This window comes from Ptiloglossa arizonensis, chromosome 7, assembly GCF_051014685.1.
Source record: "Ptiloglossa arizonensis isolate GNS036 chromosome 7, iyPtiAriz1_principal, whole genome shotgun sequence".
Taxonomy (NCBI): Eukaryota; Metazoa; Arthropoda; class Insecta; order Hymenoptera; family Colletidae; genus Ptiloglossa; species Ptiloglossa arizonensis.
Genome location: NC_135054.1, coordinates 22398887 through 22409591, shown reverse-complemented (window position 1 = coordinate 22409591; position 10705 = coordinate 22398887). Strand labels below are relative to the sequence as shown.

Below are 10705 nucleotides of genomic sequence, written 5' to 3'. Positions count from 1 at the left end.
CGAAAAGGTGTCACCGGTGCCGCCAGATGTCCTTTGACGCTCGTTAGTTACTTATCAACCGGTGTCAAAAGGGAGTCACCGCGTAGAAATGGATGATAGACTCCGGAATAAAGGGTTCACCGAAACCGGGGTACGGTGGGTGTCGAGGGTGCACCGCAAAAGCCGAAGGTCCGTCTTCCGGGATTCGCTCGTTTCCGCGCGACGCCCCTCAAAGACGGAAATCGCGACAAAGGAACACGCGGGAGAGTGGCGCGAAAATCACGCGAACGTCACCGAGGAGGTTACATTGTCCCCTGTTTGTGAAAAGGCGCGAGGTCTCACTCCTTTCAACGTATTTATTTAGTAAACATCGTAATGTTATAGTATGTACAATAATATACCTATCTAGTCTAACGATATCACTGCGATTACAGATTCTGTTCGTGTATCCTTGTCACTCGCCCATGATTCGTCCGCTTCTCGTTTAAACGTCGTCGATTAAGAGCTGCAGGATGCCGAGTGTGTCCGCGACGCGACGTCTTTCTTGTTCTTGTTCCGGTTGTTGTTGTTGTTGTCATTATTGCGGTACTTGGTTATCTCATCGTCGAACGGCCGTCTCGCCGAACCGCGACAGCTCGGTTTCGCTTGGTTAGCGGGTCGCTCGACGCGGGCGGAGGAACGTCGCGCCGTTTGGTCGCGAGTCGAGTCGAAAGAGAGGCGGAAAGGGGTGGTCGGGGGTTGGGGCCGAGCAGCGCCCTCTTTTTGCGGAGGGTTCGACCGCTCGTTGCCGGCGTGCTCCTTTTTTTCCCGTTCTTTTTACCGGGCGGTCCGTGTCCGCTGCCGTATCACTTTTCCTTTCGCGAAGAGGGCCGAGGAGGAGGGGGTGAGGACGAAAATACCGCGTGCACCGGAACAAAGTGGCCAGCGGGAGGCTAAAGCGATTCTCGTGCACGGTCAGAGGAGCGGAATTGTGAACCGCGAGCGGAGGTACAACGACCTCTCGAATCGAATTCCACTAGCGGAGGTGGAATTCAATTCGCGACGGGTCGACGAAATCCCCGAGATGGTTCGTTTCGATGGATCCTTGGCTCTCCCCTCCTCTGTTTTTCCTTTTTGTTTTTTCTTTCGGCGCGATATTTCGACCACCGAGAAACTTTCACCGCGTTTCGTTCCCTTTCGAAAAGAACCGAGCCTCTTTCGGTGCTCGTCTTTCGAGGGTTTCCATTTTCCTCGCGCGATCGCCAATTGCTCCCCCGTCGCGGCGCGAGCGGCAAATTGGCCGGCCACTTCCGAGCGAAACGCGAGCAACACCACCGAGAAGAAATTGTTCTCGGTCGTTGACCGATCCGCGGAGAATTCGCTGGAACTACGGAGGCTTCGTGCGACCACGGTGACGATAAAATAAGAAAAGAACGGGTTGCTCGGAGCGAGCGGGTGCCGTATCCTAGAATAAGTGCTGGTGCCTCTTTGCATGATACCCCACGCAACGTTGAGCTCGCGTTACTTTTAAAACGCTTTGCGTGTAAGGAGCCGGGTACAACGGGGGGGAGAACTCAATTGCAACCGCGAGATTACATTTTACGAAGCAAAGAGGCGTCACGCTCCCGAGACGTTTGGCTCGTTCCGTGGAAATTTCAGTTACCCCGCGCGGGAACCTTACGGAAAACATACCGGGGAAACGATGTGCCCCGTTAAAGAACCGTTAACGGGATTTTCTCGTTTAGAACCCCGAACGGAAGGGCCCTCTTTGCGAATTTTTCGCGCGAATCGGCGACCGCGCGCTCCAACTCTCCATATTTATTCCCACGCACGTATCGTAAAAACGTATTGTTCTTCTTTTTTCTTTTTTTTCTTTTTCGGTCATAAAAAAAAAGAGTATCAATTTATCGAAGAAACGCGTCGACCGAGGGGCGCTTCGATAAACAAAAATACATCGCCCTCTGGCATCCCGGGTTTTTTTATCGCATTCTATCGATTCGAAACAAAAAAAATTGTACCGTTTCGCGTACGCGAATGCGCCCGTAGCCGGATCCATAGGGAAGAAACAATGGTAAAAAGTATCAAAAGTGCGCAACTTTTCGGGAAAAAATATGAAATGTTTGTTTATTGCGTAAAAAACTGATTCGCCCGTGAAAAGTGAAAGGTTCGATTCCCGTTACTTTGTCCGTTTATCGAATTTCGATACAGTTGGGATACGTATTTTCGCGAGTAAAAATTGCAGAAAATTTAAAGGGAAAATGGATCGATCGCTTGGAGTTTCTAGATCGAACGAATCCGTTGAATTTTGAACGTTACGCGCGTAAAAATAAGCAACGAAATGTACAGGTGTTCCGGATCCTTGAAAATTGATATTGGGATCGTCTCGGTCGACAGGACGTTGGTATCTCGATGCGTCTGACCCTGGATCGGACCTACGATCTTGTTCGAACCACCGCGTCACGTTCGTCGCACGGTTTTTTAACCGAAAGGACGAAGAACCCCGCAATCTTTGGCCTCCCTCTTAACTCGCCTCGATCCACGCGATTATTCTCTCCGGTTTACGCGAGCGAGGATCACGTTCCATCTCGTCGCGTGTATCGACTTCGACATCCATTTCACCCTCGAAAAAGTTCCAGGAACGCTGCCCCTGTCTTTCCTTCCGCGTCTCGTTCCCTCTGACGCTTTAAACGCGTGTTCAGGTGACACGTTAAACTCGCGTCGGTGTGACTTTTCTTGCGGATGTTCTTCGCGCGGTCCCGTGCCGTTATATGTATCGGTGTGGATCGTCGGGGACGCGAATCTGTCGGTTCTTCGCGATGCAAAGAAAATTATGCACGCAAAAAGTATGGTAATTATGCAAACGAATTTCACCGACAAGTATTTTAGGAGCACCGACGACCCGGTCCGTGATAACCGGCTCCAGAAGACTCGAATATTTTCCGTAAAAATGCAATCAACGCGAACGTTTCTCGTATTCGCGTTAAAAAAGGAAACCGCTAACAAAATTGACTCCTCGACATTTTTTTGTCAACGTAAATAACGTGCTCACGGTCGTAGATTCGTTCTCTCACCGGCAACGGAACACTGTCCAGAGAATAGCTAGCCACGCACTGACGTTTTTTCACGAGAAATACGCGTCGTCGTTACTTTCTTTCGGTAGGCTCGAAGAAATTCTAATAACGTCGTCACTCGCTCGTTGACGTCGATTCGCGTGTCACTTTTTCCTCTCGTGCTCTCTCGGCGTACGAGAGGATCCATAGTCCCTTCGTTGCCTACCGACTAGTGAAAAAAATTACCTTAAAAATCCTCTCGCGTCGCATTCTTTTCGTACGGATTCCTCGTGGAAAGAACGCCACTGGCGTACCCGATAGCATTGGCGTGTCGCTGACGATAGAATCCGATTTTGCGACGGTGTCGCGACACCGATCGAAACGAGTCGCGAGAACACTCTGGATTCTGAATTTCCACGGTCGCGACACCACACGAGACTCGTGACTGGACGTCACGCGTACACGCGCCGTTATTTCTTCGACTCTTCGCGCGCGCGCGAGATCCAAGCCGGCGAAACAACCGGCTCTGCGTTAGGAACAGAAGATCGACCAAGGGATTCGATTCGTGTTTCGCGCGGGAACGATTCCGCGCGACACTTTCGCCGCGGGTTTATCTCTTCGAGGACACCACATCGAAATACACACAAATAGAGAGTGAAAACTGTCGCGTTTCTTGCGCCAAGCGCGCCCCGAAGCGATTCCGAGCACCGATGGTCCGCCGAGCCGACACCGCGATCGCTTACGATTGCACCCTTGTCCCTTTCGATGCAGCCCTTTCACGGTACCGATGGGAAGCCATTGAAAGGAAGGAAAAATGTACAAAGTAGTAAAAAGTCCTTCGGGGCTCGGTGGGGAAATTGTCTAAAAGTTCGCGGCTCTCGGTTTTGCGAACCACCGACCGGGAGGGACCGCGTAGACAACGCTGGAACGAGATCATCCTTCTTTTTCGCGAATCTCGAGTAACCGATCCTCAACATTTACGAAACGATTGCTCCACGTGAGACCTCCTTTATTCAAACCTTCGCGGTACTCTACCGAGCTATCCTCGACGGACTAGAGTAAACATTCTGGCTGGTGACTATAGCGATGTACTCGAATCGTTTGCACGTAACCCTAACTCTTTTGAAACCAACCTATATAGAACTTTGATTAACAAGCATTCGTAATCTTGTCCGAGCTTTAGCGTATTTGGAACTTGTTTTCGTGTAACTTTATAAAGCTAGCTTTCTTTCCTTGCCAAGCTGCCGACGTATACGAAAAATAAAGTACAATGAACAGTAACGGCGGAAAAGTAACGCGTTCAAGTGCGAAGAATGATCGAAACGAAATCTATACCGAAGTAAAAGTGTTCGCGGCGTTCTTCGAAGCTCGAAGCGATGATCGCGCGCTCGGTGGTTCGTCTCGAGCCCTCCCGAAGCAGCTTCGTCCCCCGTGTAGCGGAGAGCACCTTGCTCGGAATCCTCTCGGCCGCTAAACCCGATTTCCACGCGGCAAACGCGATCGCTGGATCCACCGCAGGTCCATTTCAGGTTCGGGAGAGGGTTCGCGCGCCGCGTCGAGCGGAGCAGGATGTCGCGCGGCGCGCGTACACGCGTTCGCGCTCGCGCTCGCGTCCTCGGCGCGTAACTACCATTGCCCGGTCATAATTTATAATACAGACGTTTATGTACAGATTTCGTGTTTGTCCGGCGACGCTAATACCGGCTCATCGAACGGCAAACAGAGAGCGACGATACTCGAATCACGATTCGAGCGTCCTCGCGGTGCCAGGTGTTTGGGCGAGGCAAATTAACCCGCGCGAGCGCGCGAGTGCACCAGAGGAACGAAACGCGGGGAATATCGATCTCTGTCGCATCTTCGATGGGAATTTTCCAAAAATTTCTTGCTCGTCGCTCGCGAGCGTATCGTTCCCGTTGCTGCCGCGCGTCGATAGTTTTTATCAATTCTTTTTTTCTTTTTCTTTTTTTGTTTCGTTCCGTTTTGTTTTTCTCGTCCCGTTAGTTCCTGGCATCGACGTATCGTTTCGTCGTGTTTCAAAAGGCAATCTCTCCCCCTCCCCGAGCCGCCGCTACCCCGAATGGAACGCGGAAATAAAAAGAATCGATCTCCACGCGGTTGTCATCGAGACGCGGGAATTTCCGCGTGGCGTTCGAACCCGCCGCGGAACCGCCCGGTGTTCGGCATCGCGTTAAAAATAATTAGCAAAATTCGGCCGAGTGTTCGGCCCGGTGACGGGTATTATCGATAAGCTCTCGAGCGGGACAGACCGTCGGAAAATTAGAACGCGGAAACCGTACCGTCGAATACCGGGGGCTCTCGAAAACCGACGATTATTCGCACCGCTGGGGGAGAACGTACGGGAGAGGGGGTCCGTAAACAATAATTTCACCGTAATTGTTTTCAATCGCGGAACGTTTGCAATTCTGACTGTTAATCGGCTGGAACGGGATTTGCTCGTTTTTTTTTTTCGTTCCGAGGCTCGCGACAACGATGCACGCCCGAGCGTGTGGAAATTTTACGCGCGCCTGCTTCCCCGATCTGCCCTCCCCTTCCCTCCACCCAACTGCATTGAAATATTAACATTCGTATCGCGCGTGTATCCGTCGCGCGGAATGGCAATATTTTTCGGGCGCGTGTTTCCCGCGCGCGAAGAAATAATCGGATGAAAATTCGTGGGAACGGTTCGACGCTCGACAATCCCGAAAGTACCGGGAGGAGGAGAGGCGCTCGATCGTCGCTCGATCGACCGACGACGGTATCCTCGAGATTCTCGGGGAAGGAAAGTTTCGGCTTGGCGATCGACGTTAGTCGGGTCACGTTTTATTTCCCCGACCGAATGCTGTCTCGCGCTGCATCTCGGATTCGGCCGGTCGTAAAAGCGTACCGCGAGGCGGCACGGTCGTTCCCTCGTTTTTACGCCTCCGTAAATCGGTTTTCCTCGAGGCGGATTATCGAGCCCGGATTCCCGGTTACCCGCGAGACGAAACGAGAGCCGTAGACACCGTGCGCCGGTTTCCATGGTACATACGACGATACCCGGTATCAGCGTCGACGTTCCCTTAACTAAACGGTCCCCGAGCGAGACACGACTCTCCTCGGAGTTTCGCGAGACGCATGCTTCTCGTTGGATTCTCGATCGTTCGCTGGCCAATCGTTGCCGCGGAGCTCTCGATCTCTCGCGACGAGTCCGCCTGGACGCGTTTCGACCTTCCTTCGAATTTTCGGCCTCGGTCGCGGTATATCTTCGCGATGTTCCGCGTCCTCGCGATCACGATCCAGGCGTGTAGACGCGAGTGGCGCGATCGCGGTCCGTGTGGACCCGACGAGCCCTTTGCGAGAACGTATCTCGACGAACCTCGAACTCGGCCCAAGCGGCGTCGCGGCGACGTTCGTTCGTCTCGTTCGACGTTCGTTTACACCGACGATATGTACAAAATGATCAGAGACACCAAAAGACAGCTCGAGGATAAAATGGGTCCCGCCGTTCCGGTCTGCATCGCCTCCGGTCGTTCGCCTGCAACAAAAGGTCACGCGTTCTTATCTTCGCGTTTCGAGCCCGTCCCGTCTCACCATCGGTTATTGTTAGTATCGCGGGAGAACACAATACGCGACGCAGGGGAAAGATAATATTTTATTTTATATAAGGTGTCGTAGACGACTTTATCGCCTGAAATATTTTCTCCACTTTCGGTACTCTCCGGCTCTATTCTCCCTGTGTTTTATGGTTTCGCTAGAGGCGCGATGAAAATAGTTTCCTCCTCCGCGGAGATATCGAGGTGAACGCGAGTTATTCCCATACCGTGTCGGATAATTTCCTCGATGGCCATTTTCGAGTTCAACGATCTCCCTTCTGCTGGTAACCCTTCGGCCACTTCGGTTCGGACCGATCGATCCAACGAGTCGACGTTTTTGCACCGTGTTCGATACATTTTACGCGCGGTCAAAAGAGTACGCTTTGTCGAATAAAAGTGCAGCGCGGTCCGTGGCGGGTCGTCTTCCAAATTATGGCAGCGAACGTGCGAAGCGGAAGTAAGAATTCGGATCGAGCTACGCTAAAACCCTCCGAGCTGTTCTCAAAGATTTGGAACGCACGAATCGATGGTAGACGCGATCGGAGTACCTCGATGATACCCCGTCCAAGAAGAAAAGAACTCGAGAACGATCGAACGGACTCCTGGGGAGAAAATTGTTCCCGAATGTCGAAAACGGAGCAGACGTTTCGAGCGTTGATACGTTCGAGCAACGCACTCTGTATACGGATTAATGTTTCGAGAACTGGAAACGACCCCGATGTTACGAAGAAAAAAAGGGTAAATGGAAATATTCGTTGCGGAGTCGTAGAATCATTCGAATCGATATAAACGCGGGATCGTCGGAGCGAATGTTTCTCGTTTGGCGTTTCCGTGACGACGAAAAACCGAGGAAAGCATCGTTAGAGATCCCGGACTCGGTGAAGCGACTTTCGAGCGAACATTTCCGTGCGCGAAATTAACGACGATTACCAACGTTCGCCACCGCGGAACCCCCGGTTATTAATCGAACGGGACGCGAAAATTAATTAAGAACGATCGTATTTTTCTTCGAACGTTCGCGAGATATTTTCAACAGAGGGGATGCAACCCGGTCGTGGCACGACTTTGACGAATCGAGCAGCTGCCAACTACCGAGAAAACAAGTTTTGTCGCGGAAGATGCAGCTCTTTTCCAGGGAAGAGTTTGCAAAATTGTTTACGTTGCGGATGAAAAATATAGATTGTTACCCATTTAACGGCACAGCATCGGACAGTCGGTTGTCCGCACGACGATATTTTACACCCGATGTATCGACATCGATACCAGATCGATGTACTGGCCAACGTTTCATAAACAAAAGTGTATCAGAGTTATACATCTAACAAATGACAATGACATTTTTCCCGATGTTTCGAACAGTTGGGAGCGCTTTGAAATTTTGTCATTCCATTCGAAAGAGCTATCTTCGCTTTTTCGATCGCTTCATAGTGTAATAGCATTTTCAAAAAAATTAAACTCGGGTACGCGGAAATGGAGGGTTCGACTTTTAAAACGATCTCGCGAAAATTATTCTCCGATTTTTGTTCACGAAGTTACAGCGAGTCAAAGATCGATATCGATCGTGTATATATTCGACAAATTTTCCAAGTTGTTAGATTTGTCCGGTTGCGTTGCAATTGCAGAGACATCTTGCGCGATAACGCGAAGAGATGTCGGTTGGTGTGCCGGGCCGTTAAACGAGCACCAATCTTACACCCGAGCGTAACGAGAAGCGATCCGAGGCTCGATGCAGAGGAGTTTCGAGAGTCGTTCTCTCCGTTGAGTTTCCGGTCTCGAGGAGCGCGTTCTTTCCCGAAAAATGTCCACCTTCGAGGCGAGCGTTGCTTCCTCGAGAAATACATTTTGTACTCGATGGGGACGAGTGACTTTTCGTTGCACGATCGTGCAATTTTTCCTTATTGCTTCGAGCGAAACCAACGGAAGACGGAGAAACGAATGGAAAAAATGTGCGCAACGAGTCGAATTCGTAGCTCTCCGTGACGAGAACGTAGCAGTCGCCTCGAGCGTGGATAGTTGTCGAAAAGAATGCTAGCGGGTACCGGAAACGCAACGGGGGAGAACAACTGTGGAAAGTCGGTGCCGCGGTGGAGCTATCTCGACAAGGTCCCAGCGCGATATTTCCCAAACGACACTTTGGACAGCGGAGTTCTCGAAAGGCCGGGTCGACCGTGTCGTAGTTTCCCGTTCGGCGCTTCTTTCTTCGTTAAACGTCGCCCTGCAGGCGATGGAGTATTTTATGCGACGGATCGAAATGCAATTTCCGCTCGATTTCGGTCCGGTGCTGTGCAACGTCGTAAGAATTCCACGATCCGTGAACGCTCCCTCCCTTCGAGCCACCCCGTAATTTACATGGACAAATTTGTCGCCCCGGTCGGCGATCGACTGGCCTCGTTGTCCGCCAGGAAACGTCGAGTTACGCTCGTAACGGAGAACGAGCATCGATCCGACGCCCGGCGAAGAATGTTCGCTATTAAAAAAAAATAGAAAAAACGATGAAATGGAAACTTTCGTCTCTCGGCGAGTTGTTCGCGAAAATATGCGACGGGAATACCCGGCCGTTGTCGGACATTGCGGAAAGTTACCGCGAAAGAATGCCGATGAAAAATCCCGGGATGCGTTACAATCGCGGACGTGGCAACGGAAACGACGGAAATTTCGTTTCGAAACTGCGTTAACGAGACTAATTCCCCGGCGCGCCCCTATACGGGAACGACGAACACGACGACAAACATACTCGGCCGCGTTCAAGCCCGTTCCCACCGCGGCGCTCGAGACAACGTCGCTGAATAAACATGCGGAACTTCGCGACTGCATAATTGCCAAGTTCTGATAGGCTGATCGCGTGGTCCCGGATGCCTGCTAAATCCGAGAGAGGGCAAACGTTGCCGATACGCTCCGAAAATTGTCCATCTGTACCGAGAACCAAACACGGGAAGCGAGGGAGTGTTCTCGTTGTGAGGGTAAAAGGAATTGCTTCCACATTTAACTATAAGAGTCTTGGCTGCTGCTGGCAATCATTGATAACGTTAAATGATAATCGACAACGGGACAATTTTGCTCGTTGTTCCATCTCGTTCGCATCGAATGTTAAATATCGCCAAAAAATACTTTTTGGATCGACCGAAGGATATCCACGAATCTACGTCTACACGGATCGATTCGCGCGAACCGCGATGGTTCTATCGTCGAGACGAACGCGACGTCCATCGGTCACGAACGTCCGATCGCGTGATCGCGCGTGTAAACTCACCATTCAGGACATGAACTTTGATGGACGCCGTATTGGCGTTGCTAGGTTTGCAGCTGTACTCCCCGGAGTCCGAGGGTTGCGCCGTCTGGATAAGGAGCCAGGAGGTGGTGATGTCGCCACCCTTTTCGGTTATCACCGAGACGCCGCCCCTGGGACTGTCGTAGCTCAAGACGTTCTCGTTGTAGTACCAAAAGATGTAAGCCGGTGGCTCCGAGCTGAAGTGTATGGCGCACGTCAGGTTTATCGTGCTCCCAGCGCCAACGTACAGATCCGGACCGCCGAGTATCGTCGCTGTCGGCACTGCGATAAAGAATTCCTTTTTTTCCTTTCTCTCGGTTCACCGATCGTTCTCGATCTCTTTGAATCCGTTTGCCCGCGACGACCCGTTCTCTCGATTCGATTCTCGAAGCTCGTGTGTCGCGAGACCCGTATTCTCCTCGTGCGCGCGCGCTCCAGAAAGAGAGAGAGAGAGAGCGAGTTTTCCGGAAACGATACTCGTCGAAGAGAAAAGACCCGGAGGGTGCTTCAACGATCCGCGGAAACTAACGAGCTGAAGCTTGTTATCGGGGGGACTCAAGGTCATTGTAATTGAAATAATGAGGACGGAATCAACGATATCGCGTTCTCTGCAATTACGTACGGAAGTTTCTCCTACCCGAGCGTAGTTAATAGACGAGTCGATACGTCGTCGAGCGGTCGCGCGAGATACGTCTGGGGATCGTTATTGCGCGAACGTTTCGAGAGCAGTTCTAGAACCGGGGGAACCGTAGCTAGCTACGTACTTCTGGAGAATACCTCACGGGAAGAAAGTGATATCGACATCGATCGAGTTCCCACAGACGTAACCGGGTGTTCTTTGGAAATTAATCTATACA

At 51.4% G+C, this 10705-nt stretch overlaps 1 protein-coding gene across 3 annotated transcripts in view; it reads right to left on the bottom strand.

Annotated features, from left to right (window-relative positions):
- Positions 1 to 320: 320 nt before the first annotated feature.
- The window catches only part of LOC143148863 (zwei Ig domain protein zig-8), a 59565-nt gene continuing 49180 nt past the window's right edge, over positions 321 to 10705 (bottom strand). For all 3 annotated transcript variants that reach the window (XM_076315632.1, XM_076315633.1, XM_076315631.1), the window contains exons 4-5: positions 9831 to 10130; positions 321 to 6522 (exon numbers count right to left, since the gene is read on the bottom strand). In XM_076315632.1, the coding sequence (XP_076171747.1) occupies positions 6422 to 6522; positions 9831 to 10130 (401 nt within the window). In that variant the 3' untranslated portion in view covers positions 321 to 6421. The remainder of the gene's footprint in view (positions 6523 to 9830; positions 10131 to 10705) is intronic.